This window comes from Calypte anna, chromosome 5 (genome assembly GCF_003957555.1).
Source record: "Calypte anna isolate BGI_N300 chromosome 5, bCalAnn1_v1.p, whole genome shotgun sequence".
Lineage (NCBI taxonomy): Eukaryota > Metazoa > Chordata > Aves > Apodiformes > Trochilidae > Calypte > Calypte anna.
In genome coordinates, this window is record NC_044250.1 from 5,257,651 (window position 1) to 5,280,732 (window position 23,082).

The following is a 23,082-nucleotide window of genomic DNA, read 5'->3' on the forward strand; positions in this document are numbered from 1 at the left end:
CTGTAGTAACTGGCTACCTTGTTAACTCATGCATGTATTTCCAAAATGAAAGCATTTTATACTTCTGTTATTGTATATTCCAGTGTTTCCAGTCCAAGCAACATAAGGCTGATAACTCGTAAGTTTAAGGCACCATAGTAGAGTTGCCAGTATTCACTGCACAGCAAAACCTGTTATTTATTGTTTGTATCACAAGAGCCCCGAGGAGTCCTTGTCAGGTACCAGGAACAGAAGACAGGCAAGACAACCTCTGCTCCAAACAATTTACACTTAAAGATCAGATTGAATAACAGGCATGAAGAAGATTTGTGAACAGCTAGTGGGAACAGGTTACCAACCCCATCCCAGCTGGCGCATCAGTTTGCTCAGCACACACCTGTACAGCTTCCTAACACAGCACCCCAGGGAACAAAAGAGTTGTTACACACAGCACCTTCTTAGCTGGAACTGGAGACAGCAAGTTATTGAGTTACTTCGTTTCAGCAATACACAAAAATAGCTTAGCTTTGGTGCTTTTAAAAGCTTCCTTTTAACGGGTGTTCACAGCTAAGCATTAGAGAATGCCAGTGTTATGATCTGATCTAAGAAATGATTGAAAGTTTCCTAATTAAGCAGTGTTTTAGCTATTTAGGAGGAACGAAGTGCTCACAACATATGCTTGAAAACAGGTCAAGACAAGCTAGCAATTAACCTATTAAAAGCATATATCCTCTTCTAGAGGAGCCTCCACCGATTCACACAATGCCAAATGTGAGGTTTTTAGTGTAGGCACAGGGTACATTCTTATTTCAGTCTTTTATTAAAACAAGGAAAGCAGATACGGGAAACACTTTTCTAATAGGACCACACTTACTACACAACTATATCAGCAGAGTTAATTGTTTCTGATTTTCATGCAGGCTTGCCCACAGAAAGCAGGAGAGGGTCTCCTACTCAGGAGTTTCTTGGGACTTGTGCCCTGACAAAGAACAATTACCTGAGCCTGACAAACAGCTTCTTGTCCTCTCCTTACTTTAACAGGCACTGCAAGGGCTTTTAACTGCTGCCACTTTCAGCTCAGCACTGGCACTATACGAAAAGCTCTTAAGCAAAAGCACAAATCCTTATTTGTCACTATGTTCTTTCACATTTTACTGAGTCTTCAAAATCCTTTGCATCCGTGCAACTACATTTCGTAGTATTCCAGCACACTGTAGTACTCCTGTAGCACTACACTACAAACATAATGCCTGAGTGGTTAAAAGCATGCTACGTGAAATTAAACCTTTTTTTTTTTTTTTTTTTTTTTTTTTTTTTTTTTTTTTTTTTTGCCTTACTCCCTCCAAGATAAAAGTCCTTTCCCATTTTCCTCCACTGTTACATCTGGATTATTGAGATAAAATGTTCTTGATCCTTCTGACCCGGTTTACCCTGATTTCACAGCCATGTAATGACAGGATCTACCCTGCAGCTCCAGAAAGCAGAGAGCACTGGTGACATGAACAGAAGGCACGCTACTTACAAATGGGTTTTCCCAGCAGAGGTTCAGTGGAGCTGAACATTAAGTGATAGTACTACAGCAGAAAATTGTTGAGTTACAGAGCCCTGAAGAAAGGCTCCTGTATCGAGTAAATACCGAAACAACTTCCAGCTCCTTCAAGGCATTTTAGAGCTGCACTCAAGCTGTTGCTTTTGCCCTGAGACTCAGGTGAGGGACAGCCCTCCATCCTGCTGCTCCCAGAGCAGGTAGATCACTGTTTGCCTTCTCCCCTTCCCTCAGCATGGGTTTGTTCACACAGCCAGTGCCCTGCTACTCTGCACACAAGGAGCTGTAGCATCCCCCTGACAGCTGCTGCTGCTGCCTCCTCTCACATGGAAAACTGTGGGATTTGCAGCCCTGATAGAACCGAGAGCATCCCCTGTGCTTGTGTTCTTCCATCCTTAGATTACTCTGGGCCATCACTGGGGTCACGTTTTCACCTGAGTGCTCACAGGCAGCACTCCTGCTCCATCAGCAAAGCCATGGATTTCCACCCAGCTGCCCAAGACACACAAGGAGCAGGACAACATGATGAGCTTCTCACCGGAGGCAGCTGACCACACACAAGAACAGTCCCTTCACTTCTGCTCCCCAACAGCCACTCAGCCAAACTTAGTGAAGCAAAAGCTGCTTCTGTCCAGGAGCAGGCAGCTCATTGCCTGGCACTTGCACTTAGAAGACAACCAAGGAAATTCATTTTATGTACTTATCACACCATGAATTAAAGATTACAGAACTATTTGCTTAAGAAAAATGTATCACCAGGATAGATTCTTTGCATTCATTAGAACTGTGTTACTAGAAACATAAATAAGTAATGACTATTGATCTCCCAATAGCCATAACCTCAGAACAGCAAACTACAATAAACTGAAAGGAAAGTACACATTTTAACCATAATGTACAAACCAGGGTACCAATAGCACCCCTTAATCAAGCAAAACAACCGTGGCCCACATTTTTAGCACCTTATGCTTTTTATCATATAAAAGAACAAAACACCCCAACATGAAGAAGCAAAAGGCTTCCTAATTATTCATTAAACGTTTGCCAACCAAATTTACCGTCTAACGCCAACTCCTTTCCGGCTGGAGTATGTTTTCCACACCAATATGCAATCCAACTCAACAGGTTTTAAGGACCAGCAGACCCAATCTCTCCCCTCTCCTCCTCCCCGCGCCCCGACGGGCGCAGACCCGACCCGAACGCGGCTCCCTCCCCACGGCCCGCGGGGGGAGAAGCAGCGGACAAAGTCCCTCGTGGCACGGGGCTCCCGGTGAGGGTGTCCGGCGTGCTCCACATTCCAGCGACGGCCGCGCTTCAACAAGTGCATCGCTCCCCTCCCTGACGGTTCGCCAGCGTCGGGGCCGCTCCCGGACGTTCTCCTCCCTCCTCGCCCACCGCTCCTCTCCACGGCCGCCGCTTCCCCGCATCCCGGGGGTGCCCGCCCGCTCCACACCGAGACCCCCACTCGCCCCAGCCCCCGGGGCCGCCAAGGGAAGGAAGGGACCGGGACCGGGGTTGGAGCCGCCGCTCCGCCGCGCTCCCGCCGCCAGAGGGCACCGCCCGCCGCCCAAGGGGCTCCCGCCGCGCCCCGCGCCGCCACGCCGGCAGCGAGCCCCGCGCCCGGCCCCGCCGCGCCGCCGCCGTCGGGGAAGCGCCGCTGGCTCCCACCGGCCGCCCGGTCCCGCGATCCTCCCTCAGGGAGAGCGCTCCTGCCTCCGCCGGCCTCAACAAAAGCCCCGCTGGGTCGCCCGCCCCGCCGGGTACCGACAGGTGCGGGAACAAAGAGGAGCGGGGCTGCCCCGGCTCCCCACCCCCCCCGCCCCGCCGCCGCCGCCGCCCTTCCCGTTCCCTAGACGCCTCGCACCGACTCTCGTCCGCCCAACCCCGCAGCCGCCCCGGACCCTCAAGTTACCCGGCGGGGCGCCGCGTACCTCGTCGTCCACACAAAGCCTGTCCGGGTCCCCTCCGGGAAGTCACATCCTCTCCCGGGCGCCCAGTCCCACCGGCCGCCTCCCGCCGCCCCGGCAACACAGGCGGCGGCTCAAGTGTCTCATCAAAGCTTTATGAGGGGCGGGAGGGCAGCGGAGCCGGATCCCCCACCCCCGCCGCCCAACGGGAGCCTCCCGGCCCGGCCCCGCCACCTCCCCCGCGGAGCGGCTTCGCGCCCCGCCCGGGATCCTTCGGCTAGCGGCTGCGGGCAGGCACCGCGCTGCCCCGCTTAAAGCCTCCGCACCGCCTCCCCGGCCCCGCCACCACCCCTGCCCCGCCCGCCCGGCCCGGCCCCCGCTCCCCCGGCGCCCCGCGAGCGGCGGGCAGGGCGCGGAGGGGCCGGACCGGGTGGGGAGCGGCGGGGTGGTGGTGGTGGTTTGAAGGGGGGTTGGGGGACCGGTCCGCCCGCGGCGAGATATTGGTTTACTCCGGCTGGTATTAAGCAAGCCCGATCCATTTAAATATCGCTCCCACACTGACCTCTCCGTAGTTTGCCTATTAAGAATGCAATCAAGATAATAACAGGCATTGCTTATTAATGAGCGCCCCAGGTAACGTTACACCGGTGACTTTCTAGAGGCGCGCAGCGGCCGCGGGTTCTCAATCCAAGCGGTCCGGAGGCAGCTCTGCCCCGCCGGGGACCGGGATCGGGACCGACACCGACAACCGGAGCCGCCCGCCTTGACAGCACCCGCCGGCGACGTCCGGGGCGGTCGCGGTCCCCGCGTGGTCTCGGGCGAACCGCCCCGCTCGGCTCTGCCCCGCTGCCCGCCGGGTGGTTTTGCCTTCCCTCCTGTCAAAAAATCTTGTCTTGCCTTTTCCCCCTTCTGCCTGTGCGGCACATAGAGTAAATTATTGATAGTGGAAATTGCATGGTGGAGGCAATAATGGCATCCCCTGATTGAGTAGCTCCATTTGATCTTGGTAAAGACAGAGAGATGGCACCGTCCCCCGGAGGGCCACCGTGCCTTGTGCCATGTCCCACGGCAGCGTGGGAGAGGCACCTGCTTTGTCCCAGCCTGGCACAGGGTGTCATAGACTCGCCTCTCCTGTTCCCTCACTGGTACAATTGGAAGCAGTTAATTTTCAGAATGCCATCTCTCTTGTGAATCTGTTAAGAGGAGCATCTTTCCACACCTTACAGCTGGACTGCCATCTAATTGCAATTAAGACGAAAGGCCCATTCGCTTCAAAGAGCTCATGGACATTTGCTTATTCTAGAAGTGTGTGCAACTCATTGCTGCCTTCAAACATCCTGATTGCCCGTGTGCTTTTGCTATGAAACACCTGCATTTATTAGATCAGTAAAGTAATAAAATATCCCAGGCGTTTGAAATTTGAGTACACTTAAGGCCTTCCATATAAAACGGCTTTTAATATATATTAAAGGAACCATTCTTAGTGGTTAATATCCTTTGCTTTGCTTAAAGCTTAAAGAAGCTTTAAGAACTTCTTTAGCAATCATGTTCAAGTACAACGTTACCAACCTTCCTGCACTTGAGGGTTTGGTTTTGTGTGTTTGAACTAAACTAGTCACTGATCTGGGAACATAGTTCCACCTTCTTTGTCCCAGTCAAAATCTACCCAACTTACAAGAAAGGGGATGGTTTTTCAAAGCCCTTGCTAGCAGCCTGGGAAAGAGAAATCACGCCCAGCTCTTGCTGTATCATAGGTAGCTCTTCAGGCCAACTCCTGCTCAGCTATTTCTGTAATAATCAAATTCTGCCATAAGGAGCCATCAGCTATTTATTTTCTCACTCTAATATACCAGTGTAGCCCTCTATCTCTCAGCAATACTGCCAGGTGGGTGTTTGAGTGCAATCTCAAACACTGGGACCGTAACTGGAAGTTGCTAAATTAATGTGTGCATTTTATTTTACTGTTTTGAACTTCTCTCCAGGACACCATTCAGCTTTCCAGGTACAACTGAATTAGTGTGGGTGCCTGATTTCACAAGGGCAGCACGTTTTCAGCACACTTTTAATATTTTGTCTTCATAAGACAATACCTACAAATATTTGGATGTTCTACCAATCAAGCTTCACAGCAGCAGCAAAGGCTACTTTAATTAGCTGTAATGTACACCTTATTCCTGGAGCAAAGGCTCTTCTGGTGTGCTAGACATGCAGATGAGCAGCAGCCAGTCACATGCTTTAGAGGCACTGACTGAGGCATCTGCTGGCTTGTTCTCAGGAGTGAAGGAGAAGCCACATGATCTGAAAAAGTCTGCTTGCAGTCAGAACAAGTTTTTTAATTTTGAAAGGAAGTGTCTTAGGGACTGCCTGACAAGTCCTCGCTCAGTGCCATGTGCTTTGAGCTCAGCTCTGCTGAGAATGTGAGACCCATCAGTTCCAGGCAATCAGGGGCTGAAATACCCATTTTGCTCTTCTAGAAAAAATGCTTTTTTTTTTCCTTGTATAGAGTATTTCCTGGGGAAGAGGTGTGGTCAGAGAGCTGCTGGTATAATCAGCCCTTTGGGAGTTATTAGGAGCCAGTGCTTGATTACTGGAAAAAATGAAAAAGTGGTATAAATAATGATCTGATAATGATTTTTAATGCACATACAAGTTGGGCTCCTTATTTTTCAATCAGACCCTGACTTCAAGTAGAATTTTGTATGAATGAGCACTACAAGATTGAGCCCACAAGGTATTAGCTTGTGAAGCAACCCAGAGTCATCACATGGAGACATTGCCCTGGTCAGAGCTCAGCTCCTTTGGCCACATAATGTACTGTAAGCTTAGAGGTATTCATACCTCTGGAGGTACACATACCCTCACCTTTGAAATCTGTGGGCTAGGTAGGACAATGATCAGATGTCCCATCATTTCCCATGGATTCCCAGGTGGATACCCACCTAGCAGCATTCAGCTAGAAACCAAGGATCTTTTTTCCTGTACCTAACCAGTTAAAATTCTTCTTTGCATACACAAACTGCACTTCAGCCTTTTCCATATGGCAACAGGGAAGGAGTAAGAAAGAGGATGACTTTTCAATCAACATAATGTTGATTTATCCCTGCAGCAATATCAGATTGCTTGAAGGGGGGTAAGACCATTGCTTTTTGCTGAATTCAATTTAAACTCTAGTCTAGGCACTAATGATGCTGTGGATACTATAAAGAATAAAGCAGAAGCACGCACATCTGGTTTCTGTCTCAGTGGAGGTTATACATTATAGTGATTGATGTACAAGATCCAAATTTACTGATAAACTAATTATATGATAAAGTAGTTTGTGAGGCTCTTAAATTCCCCTATTGCAATTGTAAGAGAACCAATAAAAGAAGTCAATATTGGAAAAGAGTAACATTCTTTAAAGGTCCATAGTTAGTCAATACCTAATTGGTGATTCTGTCTCTCCCCACAGTTGTATCTTTATACTCCCCATTTTATTCCTGTAGTATCTCAACCTGGTTTTGAATGAGAAAAAGGTCAAAAGGCTACAATTTGGACTGCCTCTCAGTCAGTTGTCAGGAAATATAAACTAATCCTGATTACACAAATGAGAATGCTGTTGATGTACTCAGGTTTTGACACTAGAGTATTTTTTCTATTAATAATTTTTAATTGGACGAGGCCAGTTCTTATATCACTACAAGCATTTTATGTTTAATTATGTTTATTCATGTTTCCTAGTTACCTATCTTTGCTATTTTTTTCATATTAAATGGCTGGAAAGTTCATGGAAATAAACTTTTCCAACTCAAGCAATGCTAAAAATTGCAAAGGATTAAAAACCCAATCAGAGGTTGCAGGCACCTCACATCTGTCAGAAGATGACTGGGCTGTGATGCCATTCTGGTGATTCAGCAATCACAGCACACACAGTGGAGCCACTGATGCTCCACACAAGTGTCAGTGGGGCTATAAAACCCTCAGCACCTTTGAGGACTGAACCCAAATTCAGCTCAGCTACGTAAAGTCTTTGCCAGGCTGTGACTGAGTGAGATGAAGAGAAGAGGTGGGTGGTGAATGCTTCTCCAGCACATCCCTTGCACCCAGGGTTGGCCAGACAGTGGACATGGCCTCTTCTGGATGTCTGTGTTCATCTTAATGCCCTGGGGTTGGGTCTTAATAGCCTTAAGGTTTACCTTATGTCCAGCCTGCAAAGAGTTGCTGTGGTTCTGGTCTGCCAGTAGCTTGCTGGGTGGCCAGACTATATCCTGTGCCTTAAATAGCACAGGGTACTTGCTCATAATATCAAGCATAATTTTGCCTTCAGTGAACAATGTCTGCCAAGAGGCCTTTTGGCCTCATTTTAGCAGGGCAAGTATTTTATGGAACAGCAAGACGGGAATACAAACCCAACATCTTTCATTAGACATAGTTTGTAGGCTGATGTGTACAGGATAAAGCAATCAGACCTACCCTCTCAATCACAGGCACCGAAACCACAACATTTTTGCTGAAGAAAATATCACCTAATAGCTCAGAATTGTCACCCTGCAGCTATGGCAAAAGTTAATCTAAAACTCCAACAAACAATTAAAATAATTGGTCTCTTCTCATGTTGCTATAGCTATGCCAGCTTTCCATCACACTGGGGGGATCTGTACCCTGGATCTTGTCCCATGCCTTCTAGTTAGGGATTTCAGCCCAATTCATAGGCAAGAAACTGGTTCTATAACAGAGCTCTGATAGCTGCATATTAGTCTTTTACAAACAAGGAAATGCAGGTGTCTATTATGTATAAATTTATTAAGCTGCTCATGAATATACTTGTTCGGTGAGCACACCCCTTCTGTATTTTCTCCTTGCCACTACTCATTTAGTTGTCTCTGCTGTCACCAATTGTCACAGAAATTCAACCCAAGTCATACGTGACAATTACCACATACATCAAGTGATGAACGCACCCCTGAAGCCTTCTCCTCTCTGGTCTGAACAAAAGCAATTCCCTGAGCCTTTCCTCATAGCCAAGGTGCTCCATACCTCGGATCATTTTTGTGGTCCTCCTCTGGATGCACTCCCACACTTCTGTATCTTTTCTGAGCTGAGGACTCCACAGTACAGAGTTACAGGGTTTGGCCTTGGCTGGTGCAAGGCAGGGTTTGGCAGCCTCCCTGAGCTGCCTCCCAACATTTCTAGGTTTTCCTTTTGGGGTTTTGCAGAAATCCCATGCACTGCTCAGACAGCAGGACTCCTAAACCAGGCATCAAATCCCACTGAGGGCTGAGGGTAGCTAGGAGGGTAATTCACCCTTTGTCCTGACCAAACCTGGGAATTAATCTCCAGTGTCTCTGCCTTACTGCTGTCGTTTTGGAGGCAATAAACACCCCGCACTTTAGCAAAGAGCAAAGTATCTGGGTTGAGCCTGAGAGTATCCAGTGTACTGGGTGTCTGGCGTATGGTCCCCGACCCTGCCCTGCTCATCCCTGACTTCCTCCCTAACATCCCCACCATAGCTCCAGCACAGAAGACAGAAAAGAAGGTATGAAATAACAAAACAAAAGAAAACAAAAAACAAAAAAAAAAAACAAACAAAAAAAAAACAAAAAAAAAAAAAAAAAAAAAAAAAAAAAAAAAAAAAAAAAAGAAGAAAAAGAAAAAGCATGCTCCAAGTGAGTCCTAGGTAAGGGAAGGGAAAAGAAAATCCCCTCTCCCCCAAAGAGGTTGAGTGTGATTCCTCGGGACGGGGGAAACTTGAGCCAAGTGCAGAGAGATTGGATGGCTGGAGATGCACTCCTGTGATGAATCCAGCCATTGGAGCTCTATGATTAAAGAAGATCAGAAAACTGTTGGTGCACTTGTGGGTGAAAGGTGTAGGGATTGACTCATCTCTCCTTTCCTCTAAGTATTCACTGGGTTTCAATTAGATGCGATACAGTGGATTATTTTTAAAATTTAAAGGGATCAGATTCCAGGGGTTTAATAAACTTAGCCAGGCACCTTGTCTGAGCTGGTGGTAGGTGTGTGCCTGAACAAATCCTTCTCAGTGCTTAACTGTGGAGAGCATATTTTGGATATGTCCTAAAACTAAGCAAGCTCCCCAAGTCCCAGGTTCTCTGCCCTGCAAGTTCTCTGTTGCAGTTTATTTTTATTTAAGCAACTAAAATCTCCTCTGACATCAAGCTCAAGCACCCCACTTGCCAGGTGCTATTGCCCAGAGGGTGATGGGTGATAAGAGATCTAAATCAAACAGGCAGGGAGGGGAGATGGAGGATGGGTGCTCAGGACTGAGGGGGCAGGAGCTGTGCTGGGGTACCCACCACCATGGGGCCCTGCTCTGGCCCGGAGCTGGCAGGAAGGATCCTCCCAGGGTACGTGGAAATCCTTGGGAATGAAAAGCATGTGTAAACATTAGATAGTTCTTCTAGCTCTCCTGCCCTGTGCTACTTTCATAGTAAGGCCTCTTATGCTGGGCTTAGATAAGTGTCTTCTTCCTCCCAAAGAGGTTAAGGTGCTTTGGCTCCGTCCCTCTTTAAAGCACAGCCACATCAATATTTATAATGAGCTGATGTGTTTAAAGAGGAATTCAAGATTATTTTTTTTAACAGGGTATCGAGCTGTTTTACCCAAGAAGCAACTCCAGAGTTCAAAACATTTTCCATGTTAACCACCTAAAGCATTAAAGAGAAAAGTATCGGAGGAACAGTAGATACTTTTGTTAATTGCAGAGTAAAATTATCAGGGCAGCAATAAAAATTAAATAGAGTCCTCAAAATGAAACCCAGACCACATTACGTTCTCCTCCTCCAGTTACTGTGACTTGTGGCTCAAGAAACGAGTACTGGATTAGTTGCATTAAAACCCAAGTTTCCCTTGACTAACACGTTTCATTTGTTTGCCATCTTTTCTGTTTATTGAACACTTGGGATTGTTAATCTTCCACTAATTTAATGACTGGAACCACGTTGTGTATAAACATTACTACATTCCACTTTGGAGATTAATAGGCAGCCATGTGTCAGTCCAGCAGTTTTCACTTGTCTGGTTAAAAGGGATGCTCTGTTTATCCACAGCAGAGGAATGCCTGGGTGCTGTGTGAGCAATGACTGGGGCAAAAGAGCCAAGAATTGGGCCACCATCAGGTTATGTACTTGCCCATTCCTTGGGGCATGTAAATGCACAGCAAAAGATGCCACCAAAATGGGTGCCAGCTCTGCTCCTGCTTTCTTCTACTATAAAACCCAGCCCAAGGGAGCAGGGTTTGCATAGGGGCTTCATTTCCCTGCACTGGGCAGATGAAATGATTTAATAGACTTGCAGTGCAGAATTGCTTTAGAAAGTAATTAGTATGGGTTAGGTTGTATTTGCAGTACTTCTATTAAAATATTTTCTTCCTCACAAGTACAGGATGGGAGTAATTGGATGCACAGCCAGTTCTCTCTCTGCAGCACGTGGTGTGCCCAGACTCTCATTTATAGATGCAGAATGATAGGAACGAGAGACAGGGCGGATGTATGGCTACTTGGGAATTCAAAAATCCTGAAATATTGATTCAGAAAATCAATAAAATGTTAAAGATATTTTAAAATAACTTTCCTCAAGTTCTACACCATTTCTCAAATGGGAAAACATATTGATTTCTCTGTCCCAGGAAGAAGCCATCCTGTGCACGGGTGGGTTGGCTCTGAAGAGGTTGGAGGTGGGACAGGAGCATCCACCAGTGGGGACACCAAAAAACCCCATGCAACCTGAACAGCATGCAGGAGGAAAGGAACCACACACATCCAATCTGTGTTCCTGGGGGGTGCAGCAGCTTCCACCATCCACCATCTCCCAAATGGGCTGACCCACAGGGCCCTAGCCCTGGCTCCTCTCCTATCTTCTCCTTCCACCTGACGTGGCCAAAGCCCCTCTATTTTTAGAGTTGGATTTAACTCAAAGTCTACTCAAGTAAAATCCACCCCTGGCGAGACATTTAGTGGGGCCTTTCCTTGCTGGTTCAGGAATCATGCCATGGGAGTATAAATTCGTAAACAACATTATCTACATTTATTTCCTGGACACTGTTTATTTTTCATGTAGTTGATACAGCTGAAATGCAAATGCTTAAGAGGGATTGGTGGCTTTAAACACCTCTTTCTATTTCATTAGTTAGCCTGTTTAATCTGCTATAATTTATTGCAACCCACAGTTGTGCTATATGGCCTTATAGTGCCTTGACTTATTTGAATATAAACAGCAATGAAGTCAACAGGAATGCAGAGTATATAAACCAAAAGTGAGCTGAATGCCAGAGGACTCCGCAGAAAGGCATTTAAATCATTCTTTTAGACTTTTGTTACATTTCTGTTTGATGCTTTACCCTGCTACCTGCTCCAAGCAGAATCCCTTTCCCTTCCAGGCATGTATAGCTTTTTCCCCTTTGGTTTCTTAATTTGGGTTAGATCCCATAATATAAAGAATATACTCTGAAATTGCACCTAGAGCACACTGAAAAGGCCTAAAGAACTCTTCTGTGATGGGAATTAAGATCAAAAAGGATGTGGAATTTAAATATTCAACATTTTTTCTTGGATATGAAACAGAAAAATTGTTTTGATGCAGAAGTCATTGCGACAGAATATGTTACTTAGATTCTGGGACCATATTAGGGTAAAATGGCTTTTTAGATAGGAATTACACTGAGAGAAACTCCTTCATATGGAAATTATGACATTTTGTCTATTGCTTCTTTCTAGAAATGTTTAAAAGATCTGTAAAAATATTCCTTTACGAAGCTGTATCAAGATAAAAGAGAGTAAATAAGAATCAGTATAATTTGGAGGGTTATTTCTGATTAGTTTCTTAATTTAGATCCTGCTAACTGCCAGAAAATTGCACCAGCTCAACTCGGAGAGTTGGGGAAGCGTAACTGATAACATAGTTTATTTTGCAGTTTGGGGTTTGCTGTGCTTTTGTCAGGCCTGCGCCCTCACAGTAAATTAACACTGCATTAATTACATGTACTGATGGGATTAGAGCCTCAGGAAAAAAGGCTGAGCACATGGAGCACACCAGGCACCTGCCTCATTTCTCTCCCCAGAGACCCCTCCATGGGGCTCCTTTCTACACACCACACAAACCACCTCCTCTTTCAGGGGTTCTCCGTATTCCCCCCCTTTCCTCATGACTGCTCAGAGCAGGGGCTCTGCACCCTGTGAACCACCTTCTCTCACAGTCCCCCATCCCTCTTATCCCCATTTCTTGGGATACAGGACCAGCTCCTGGCTCGTTACCACTTGCAGGGCTGCAGCAAGGGCGAGCAGGGGGACAGTGCTGTTCAGAGGAGTATTAATGTGCACCCACAATTAGTTCCATCAGGCAATTCTCAGCTTTGTGCCAAGGGCTGATCACATGCAGAGAATCTCACACATTACCCTCATCCTGCAAGCCTCACTGGAAGCCCAAACAGAGAGAGACAAAAAGACAAACTGACCCAATGAGACTCAGCTCCATGGCTGCATCACCCCCAGAATGTCCTGGGGAGTTGAAATCTCCATTTCTGAGAGGGAGCTGGCATAATGCACATCATCATCATCATCATCATCATCATCATCATGTTTACAGCCCTGGCAGAGGCAAGTGGGGAAGTTCTGCTACTAATCAGAGCCCCAGGCAGCTGCTACACACAAGCAGCAGCTGGTGAAATGGCCTCTGGTGGTCAAGGAGGACAGTCAGCACATTGCCCTATTGCTCTTGGAGAGGCTGACTTGCCAGGGAATGGCACAGACCCTGAAAGAAAACAATTTGGAAAGGTCCATCATCTTTGGCTTTTCTCCTGGCCTGAAATGTATGCCTTTCATTAGGCTGAATTTTCTCCCTGCTTTGTCTCAAAAATGCCTATGGATAAATGAGTCTGATATTCTGGCCATTTCAAAGTAAAATTTCTAGTTGTGCCTTAAAAAGAGCTTAGCCTTTCCCTTAAGTTTGGGAGCCAGCAGAATTTTGTTTGGGGAATGCTTCAGGAAATATTTGATGGTGAAACAGATATTAAAAATAGCTCCTTGGTGCCAAAGGCAGTAGACGGGGGATTAAAAGCCCCTCTGAAGTCAGATAGGTTTGGGTCTTTGAAAGAGTTGGGAAAAAAAAAAAAAAGGAGGCAGGAAAAGCAGTGGGTATCCTGAGCTATGACCATGGTTGGGCAGCTGATGACTGAGTCTAGGTGAAGGATTTAGGAAGAGGAAAACAACAGGTGGTGGGCGGGAAAAGCATGAGAATCAGATCTGCCTGGGGAATAGGTGGTGGATAGAGTGACCGAGTGCTGATGTAAGAGCAAACACCACAGAGAAAGGGAAGAATCAGCTGAATCTCTGATCAAACTCTTACCAAGGCCTTTGTGAAAGCCTTACTCACAATAACACAAACACTAAGGAAAAGCCCTAGACTTGAAGTGCTTTTTCCCTCAGAAGAGGACTAGAGCAAAATATGCACCAGATCTTTAGTCATGTCACTTAAAAATGTGTCCAAATACCATGATGAATGATGAGTGTGCTGTAAGGACTTAGAATAACTAAGTCAATAAACCAAATTTGGGACATAAGAGAGATTCATATGGGAAATACTGTGAGATTTGCTCCTTGTGTGGATGATTCTATAACCAGTAGATACATTTTTCTTGTTTTTTTCTTTTTTTTTTTTCTTTTTCTCTGATGCAATGAATTGTCAGCAATAGTGTAAGGGGTATCACAGTTCAGGCTACTGCAAGTGATGTACAGGAGCCAAAGACATCTGACATGTATCATCATCCACTGGAAATTTCCAAACTCGCAATTTAGCCTCCCTTAAAAATACCTAGGAGCTGGGTTTTGGTTTTTGATTTTTTTTTTCCCCTGGCAAATCCTATTTTATAAGCTACCTGTTCACAAAATTCAGCAAACATATCCTCTCAGATGGTTTTACAAACTTTTGGCAGCTGCAAATGCACATGTATTTGACAGACCTAATTACATCTCTAAGCAGCTTCAGTCTCTTGCCCCCTCCTCATGGCTCTCCCTGCATCCCATTCTCAGTAGAGTTGGTCAGGTTTCAAAAGGTATTTGCTGTGAGAAATCAGCTGCTTCCCCCCCCCCCTCCTTTTTCTTTTGCTAACCACCTGTTTCCCTGAAATCCATTTTCTTTCCATGATATAGCTTGCTTGAATCTGAATATTTTATCAAACGTCATTGGGAGAATTTTGATGATCGTTTTAGAGGGAAATAATGAAAGCTACTTTGAGCACTCTAAAAGAATATAGAACTGAGCTTGTGTTGAAAATAGTGGGGAAAAAAAAAAAAAAAAAGAAAGATGATATTGAAATGTCAAATACTTTCACAACACTGTCTACCTTGTCAACATGTGGCCTTTTCTGGTTCCTCAGGGAAAACCTGAAGAGAAGCTGTGATAAATACAGAATGATCACCAGGTCACCATACAACCTTCTTCCATTGCTATTGCTTTAAGGAGTGAAGGGTGTACAAGAATAAATAAACCTGAATGCAGGATCAGGTCTGAAGTCAATACTATGACATTTCCATAGCTGTACAAGTTTAGTGCCTCTAATATTAGAATAAAACACTGCAAGAGAGAGTATGTTAAGCTGTAATTTTGGGTCTTATCTTAAGCATGAGCAGTCCCCACTTAGAGATCCTCCATGACTGACCATTCACGAGTGTTTCTTGCAACAAAAATCTACTTATGAAGAAGCTTGAATGCTTTGTTGGTTTTCGAAATATATGGAATTTTTTTCACCTCTGTGCTCAGGTGGGAGTGTGGTAACACCTCTGTAATATCGATTAACTAACAGAGGCAAAAGAACTGGGAAGATCTGCCATACAACACAGGGGCTGTGCAGGAACCAGACTACACTCTGTGGGTTAATAATGGAAGCAGCCAAGGAACCAATCTCACTGCTCTTCTCTCCATGCTGTCTTTAAAGAGGATGGATGACCATGCTTATAAAGCAGCCACCTGCACACTGCCCATGTTCTACTCCAGCCAAACAGATGAGTGAAGGGTTAATCCTGAAGCCTTCCCACTGCCAGGGTCCCTTCCTTCTACACTTTTTTAAAAAAACTGCTTCAGCTTCTATTTTACCATTTGTTATCATAATGGAGTCTAGTCAGAAACCTGTGGCCCCATAAACTTTAGACATAATTTTAACTATGTCAGCTTTAAAAAGTCACTATCTGCCTCATCAAAGGGCAATCATGTCCAATGTGGGTGTCTGTGCCAATTGTGTTTTGAACTGCAGCAATAATCCAACCAAACTACTCAAAGAGCTTCTCTACACCCACATTTCTTAATTATCATCATGAGACTGAGGTAGCAGAGACCAGATCTATAATGTTTTTTGGATGTCAAGATGCCCACACACCTTCTGTAATTCTTGTGCTACCAGCCCCCTTTCATATTGTTTTTATCTGGTCCATCTAATTACCTATTACCATAACTGTTTACTGCATGATTCCCAAATCCCACAAAGGCTTGTCAGGAGGAAGGGGCTCTGTTTAAGAAAAAAGAAACAACTGTTTTTGATGGACCTCCTTGGCTGAACAACCCTATAAGCATTTTAGTAGACGATAAAACCCTCCACATCCCTCACAGAAATGAATCATTATTTTTTTACAACCAGGTGAGACCTTGGGATTTAAAAATCTCTGCATACATTGCATCCATAAACAATGTGGATTTTTTTTTTTTTTTTTTGAGATTTGGGGTCTACTGTCCATTTGGAGAATAAATTAGTTCATTATTTTCGCATGTGCTACAGTCAATAAGGCTCTGAAATGGAAAAGTAGTGAAAATGTTATGACTTAATGAACATGTTGCGTAATCATTCTTGCCAAATGTCAAAATAAATTGGAGGCCAGAGTGTACAGTTTATGCCTGTTAAATTGGGGTTTTGTGTGCTATTTTGGGAAGTAAAAAAAAAAAACAAAAAACAACAAACCAACAAAAACAGGCAGACAGAGCAGACCACTAAGAGGTAGAGGGCAGAGAAAGTATCCACTTGGCTACTCATAGCAAGACCTTAGTCCATTAGAGTCCCACAGTAATATTCCCCACAGGAGACCATACAACAGCCTGGGACTGTGGGGAAACCACTTACCGACAGCAGAGTTGGCTCCACAGCAAATGCCCTGGCCCTGAGGCTCTCCACGGGTGAAGAAGGAGCAGGAGCCAACCTCCCACAGCCCATCTTACGCCATGGACCGGACCCTGCTAATCCCTGACTCCTCAGGAAGCAGGGAGCTGCTCCAGGGGTGAGAATCAGTCACATCCATTAGCAGCTTCCAAAGCCATTTTTCATTGGACTAGGAGAATTTGGGCTCTGCCACAAAGTTCAAATGACACCAGGAAGAAAAGGACTGGAGCCAGGATTTGCTCTTGCTGGTGGCTGTTGTGAAAAGTTGGTTCACTTCTACAGGTATCCCACCCAATGCAATGTTGGTGTTCAGGTACTTTGCCTATCTTATATAAAGAGGTTTTTTGTTTGCCCAAGTGATGAGTGTCTTGAAAGCTCTGGGCTTGGGAATATCTACAGAGCTGAGGACCCAATCCTTTGAGTCCTGTAGCACATCATGGCTATTCCCCCTCTGAGATTGCCTCAGGAAAAGGCAATCAGTTAGGACTAAGCAATGAGTAAAACTACTCACATACTTACATGACTAGGAAAATAGGTCCCTCAAGCTGCATGCTCAAAAAGAAGATCAAAGCCATATTGTTCTTTTGCAGTTAAGAGTTTGACTTACGTTTTTCCCCATTGAGTATGAAGAGTTCTGAGAGGCCACAGGCACCTGTTCCTTACTCCACCTCTACTTCTAGTGACGGGAATGCCACCAAGGTGCCTGCATTTCTTGTTGCTGGCATGAAATGCATGGATAGACGTATGTGGCTTCCATTTATTTTGTTTCATGACACAGGGAAGGGGGAAAAATCCTTTTCATACACCTACATCTATCACATAACAACTAAGAATAGAAGCAATATTGAGACAGATGGAAATGCTAACGGTGACAGCTCACAAGCACGAATCACACATTTGTGAAATAATGAAATGGGTGGGCAGTTGTTATGTGAACTCCATGTCAGTCGGTATGTTTTCCTGGCTATAATTTTGCAAGAGTATGCCTCAGAGATATTTTCAGTTAATGGGAGAAGTCAGTGCCTTGCCCTGCCCTGCACCTTGCTGGTGTGTGGGTGTAGGGATTCACTGAAGTTGGCAAGTGCTTTGCACGCAAAATTGCTCATCACACACCTGGGGCACTGCAGGATGTCCCTGCCAGGGCATTTTACTGTTCCTAAGGATGTGGTGAGAGAGACATAGAAAGGAGGTGGAAAAATCCTTGGAAACCCAAACATAAGAAACATGGGATACCCACATTTCCTTCCAACTCCTACTTCCAGGCACACAAGTATTACTTTATTGCATCTGCTCATATCCTGTGATCCCTTCTGCTAGCTGGATTTGCTGACCACAGATAAAAATGGGGGTTCTTCTCAGTTCATTCTTTCTAGTTCTTCATGCCCCAAAAGCCTCCATTTTAAGGACCACCTTGACAAGCTTGTTTTGCTAGCCCCAGTTTCTTAGCCCAAATCTAATGTTAGCTCAAAAGGGAGGGAGCTGTGAAAGTGTCTATCCATGTATATTTTACCTTGTGCTACCTGTCTCTTTCCCAGGTCTAGGGAAAGAGACAGTTTTTAACAACTTGAGAGGTACTGTTTCTTACAGATGCTGTTTACAGCACTTGACATGACTATTTTTTGCTAGAGGAATGAACTAGATCTCCCAAAATCTTACGGATGCTCTCATTGTTTGCGTATCTGATTAAAAAAGTTCTAGCAGCCTCATTTTTGAGTACTCGGCAGTGATTTACTACAGTGAATCATAGTGAGCCTTACAGCTCTGAGGAAAATTTGTCCCTCAGGATTCATCCACCTTTCCAGAATTTCTCATGGCGGGGCAATCATATGTCACTGTATTTAGGAAGCGACGTATGGTTACTAAATGGCAGCCAGTCTACATTTTCTTGGGGCATTTCTGAGAGCTCAACACTATCAGTGTGATAAAGAAATGAAATAAAGGACTTGCTGTGTGAAGGCAAGTGTGTGCATCCATCCACCTCAGATTACTGAAATGCTAGACATAATCCTCCAGCATACATGTCTGTGAATGGTGGCCTCTAAGAATAAATAGTGAGAACTATCAGACTATTTGAAATAGGAAATCACTGAACAATGCTAAAAATCAAGCAGTTATCCAAATGGAGAGATGCTGAGAATGGCAAATTTGGAGAGACACCCACATCAAACACCACATTAAAAGAAACAATCTCATGCTGGACACATACACCTGACAGCCACCAAACCATGGAAGACAACACTCACTGTCAGGTAAAATACAAGCAAGACTATATAAAAAAAGGAGAAAGAACAACTGCCACGTCAAAACTTTGAAGGATGAAAAGGTATTTGAAGAAGATCGGACATTTTACAGTATCATAACCATAAGAGATGAAAGGTGGTGACGAACCACCACCAAAGCAGTGACAGCTCTTGGAGAAATAGTAGGTACTAAAATCAATAAAGCTACTTGCAGATTAAGGTATGAGTCACTGTGAGCGAATGTAACCAAATATGGCCCAGTGTCATTTGTTAGCACCTGTCCATCCCATGCATCTCTGCAGAGAACTATTAGAATTCAAGACAAACATGGCAACAGAGACAAAAAGGGAAAACAAGGGGGTTTTGAGAACTGTTAAGAAAGTAGTGGGTTTAAAATTAAAATACATGCAGATACACAAAATTATCCATGGAGTGGAAAACTCACATAAATAGAAGCTCCTTGGCAACCTTCTATATAACAGAACCATTTATTTTGGGAAGAAGATGGGTTATAGTAGGGCTCATCACCACTAGATCACAGTTTGATGTATTCAAATACTACCCCTGCCTCCTGACCTTTTCCTAAGTGAAAAAAAGGAGAGAGGGCATTTAATTATGAATGTAATGAAACTGCAAAAGTGGTGCATTGAGTTTTATCCAGCCTGCCGATGATGGATGCTTCTGAGACTCATGAATGTCTAGTTTCTCCCTCCCTTAGAGCTCCTGAGCAATGCCTCTCATCGCACCCAAGCAGGCATCCCCAGCAAACGCAAGTTCTCCAAGTGGAAATGGAAAAATACACGGCGGGATCCCGCCCGGCCACTTCCCCGGGCTCCCAGCCAGCATCACGGCCAGGCCCGGGGGTGGGGGGCGACAGGGAACCCAGGCCACGTTTAGTGCATCTCCGGGAGAAAAGAACGGGTGTTTTCCTTTAGAGATGGGGAAAAAAAAAAAAAAAAAAAAAAAAAAAAAAAAAGAAGAAGAAAAGAAAAAAGAAAAGCCCACAGAAATAGATGCTAACGCAGAAGAGCCGCCAGGTGACCGACTTTCGCGGGAGCTCCGCGGAGGTGCTCCCCCCCCGGTGCCGTCCTGCAGCACCTCCATTTTGGCTCTGCGTGCCGGTGCCCAGCCCCGGTGCTGCCAGAGGCACCGTCCGGAGGCTATTGGCGATGGGCCTCTCCCGGGGAGGGACGGAGGGAGCGGGAGAGGGACGGTACCCCAGCTCCCCCTACCTCCTATCCCCACAGGACGGTGCCCCCGGGGGGAGGCGGTCGCCGTAGCAACGATGCTGGGGGCAGTGGGACCCACACACACACATACCGGCGGGGGGAGCCCGGCCCGGTCTGGCCCGGGCGCGCAGTGCTCCGCCCGACTGCGCGGCGGGGATGCCGCCCCCTCCCCCGCGGCGGTGCCAGCCCCCCGCCTGCCGGGGGGTTTCCCTCCTCGGCGGCGCTACGTGCGAGCCGGAGCGGGAGCCCGGCGGGAGGCGGGGGCGGCGGAGCCGCGGGATCCTCCTTCCTTCCTTCCATCCATCCATCCCTCCCTCCTTTTATCCATCCATCCCTCTCGCCCGCTCCCTCCCTCCCCGGCGGTGCCCGGCGCCGCAGCGGGGCCGTCCGCGGGGCGCCGCCGGCTCTGCCGCAGGGAGGGCCCGTGGGGCGGGGGGCACCGGAGCCACCGGGCTTGGCTGGCAGTCCCTCGGCTCCCCTGAGGCGGGGTACAGGGCTGGCTCGCGGCGGACGGGATCCCCCCGGGAGGAGAGGCGCACGCTGGCTGGAGCGGGGCGGAGGAGGCAGTGCGGCTCCGTGCGGACCCTCCTCCGCGGGAGAGCCCCCCTCCCCGGTAGCGTGGGTAGGGGGGGATCAGTGCAGAGACTCCGTGCAGAGCCGGAGACCCCCGGAGCTTCTCTACCTGCGAGCACTGCTGCTACCGCCGCTGCTCCGCCAAACTGCTGACTTTCCAGAGCTTATTTTTAGCCCGGAGACTAAATATTATTAGCTACATTTCTACGTAGGAAGAATCGGAAGGAGGAAGGGGGGGAGGCACTAGAGAGGAGGGAGATGAGCAGAAAGCTTATCCGAATGATCTCCAGGTGGGGGGGCTGCGTTTGGGTTTCAGGGTTGTCAAACACCTCCCCCCCCTCCTCCCTTTTAATTATAGCAAAGTAGATGCGGATATTGGATCATCAGCAATACATGCACGGCTCTCCCGTTCAGTCGTAGGTTCGTACACAGAGGGGCCATCAGTGATCCCTCAAACTGTGGACCAGCTCATCTCTATGTAGGTAAAGATCAGCTGCGTCTCTTTATCTATATAAGATCAGTTATGCAGAGTGCCAGCTAGAGCTCAGCTGCATCTCTTTAGCTATGCAAAATCAACTTGCATCCTTAGCTAAGGAAAAAGAAAAAAAACCAACCGTCGCATCTGCTTATCTAGGTAAAGATCACTTGCATCTCTGCCCAAAGCATGCACACGCACATAGAGAGACGAGATTCCCAGATTAAATCAGACACAACTTAACTCAACTCGTAGTGCAATCTCATCAAGCTTCTCCTACCTTTTCTAGCCTCCACACACCGAGCAGGCAGCGAGGTAACAAAACTAGGCAAAGAGCAGGCACCCATCCCCGCGCCACAGAGAGAGAGGGGATGCCGCCGGGGGGGTCACCCCTCTGCTTACCTTGGTCACAGCTAACACCACAAGCAGTGGCTAGATCGCGGAGATAAACACTGGCATTTCCCAAAGTTGACACCGTCAAACCAACCCCCGGAGCTTGCAAGACTCTTTTTTTTTTTTTTTTTTTTTTTCTTTTTTTTTTTTTCCCCCTCTCCTTTTCCTATTCCAGCCCGCACCGCTAGGAATTCAACTTCGCCCAGCTCCAGCGGGGCGAGAGGGCGGCGGGCGGGGAAGGGAGGGGAAGGACCGACCGGGGTGAGGGGGGGTAGGGGGGGATGGCGAAGCGGGGCGTGGGGGGGGGGGAAGCCGGTACCAATTGCTAGCGGCTCCCCGAGCCCGCAGGAGCGCGGAGCGGTGCGGGGCCACCGCCCCCCACGGGCCGTCCCCCCCCCCCCCCCGCCGCCGCCTCTGTCCAGGGTCCTGCCGCCGCCGCGCCCCGCTGCGCGCCCGGGCCGCTCCTCGCCCCCGTCCCCCCTCGCTGTCACGTGCCTCGGCCGCGCCACTCCGCACCCCCAACTCCCCCCCCCCCCCCTCCCCTCCCGCAGCCGGAGCAGTGCCCGGCCCTCGCTCCGCGGCGGGGCGCGGAGGTGCCCCCCTTTCCCCCCTCCCGAGGGTCCCACCCCCCTCCCCGACGGCGGGCGTCAGCCGCCTTCCGCGCCCGCTTGGAGAGAGAGGGCAGGAAGGAGCCGGGAGGAGCGAGCGGCCGGCTGCACCCAAGTCGCCAGCAGCTCTAAGTTTTCTCAAACGCAGTGTTTCTATCGCAGCCTTAAATCAAAGAGCGTGGCAATTAAAGTTGCACTGTCTAAAGCACAATTCTTCTGGCCTCCGCGGGTTACATGCTTTGGTATATTAAGTACTAGAAAGCCGAGCCCGTGATAATAGATACTGTCGTTAAGCAACATTTTTTTTCCCCCCTCTCTCTCTAGTCACAAAAATAGGCTTTTTTTATTGGTACTCACCATTGTTTCTTTGCTGTCCTGGAGACAGAAGTGTCTTAAAATCCAGTCTCTCCAACAGATGCTGGAAGGTAATGTGTCTTGTTTGAAGTCATCATGTGAGAACTTCTGCTTTGCTCAGTGGATCGCCCACCACTTGGTGTGACTTATGAATCTAATAACCCTTTGCAATATCCGCAAGCTTAAACTCTCCACCACCTTGGTGCCTACAGAAGACAGAAAGCGACTGGCAGAGAGTTTTTAAAACCTATAGATTTACGCAAACGCCTTAGCTCAGAGTCACGTTTCCCTTTGAGTTCTTACGTGATCTTAATGAATGAGAGGGGTTACCACTAGCACTGTATAAACGTGATCGCAGCCGCCTCCCAGGAAACCGGAGCGGATAGAAAGTTCCGAGGAAAGTCTTCCCGGCCGGGCGCGCTGTGTAATGAGCCCCTGACTCCCGGCCGCCCTCCTTCCACCTCCCGGCTCGCACCCTGGGGCCGTGCAAGACGAGCTGGCTCTGGAGATTTGCATTGGTGACAGGTAAGTAAACATTTGGCTTTTTTAAATGTCACGTTCACTCTCCGCTTCCACGGGAAGTGCTCCAGGGACTTGTTGCATACTAGCTCCTGCCACAAGAGGAGCATGGCACAGTTGCCAA

At 47.3% G+C, this 23,082-nt stretch overlaps 1 protein-coding gene across 2 annotated transcripts in view; it reads right to left on the reverse strand.

The window, feature by feature from the left end:
• The window catches only part of BDNF (brain derived neurotrophic factor), a 38,229-nt gene extending 15,472 nt beyond the window's left edge, over nt 1–22,757 (reverse strand). The window contains exon 1 of one of the 2 annotated variants that reach the window (XM_008504781.2): nt 22,443–22,757. In XM_008504781.2, coding sequence (XP_008503003.1) covers nt 22,443–22,445 — 3 coding nt within the window. In that variant the 5' untranslated portion in view covers nt 22,446–22,757. Of the gene's footprint in view, nt 1–21,486; nt 21,672–22,442 lie in introns of those variants that run through there. The other variant, XM_008504782.2, reaches the window with a different exon arrangement.
• Between the last annotated feature and the right edge of the window lie 325 nt (nt 22,758–23,082).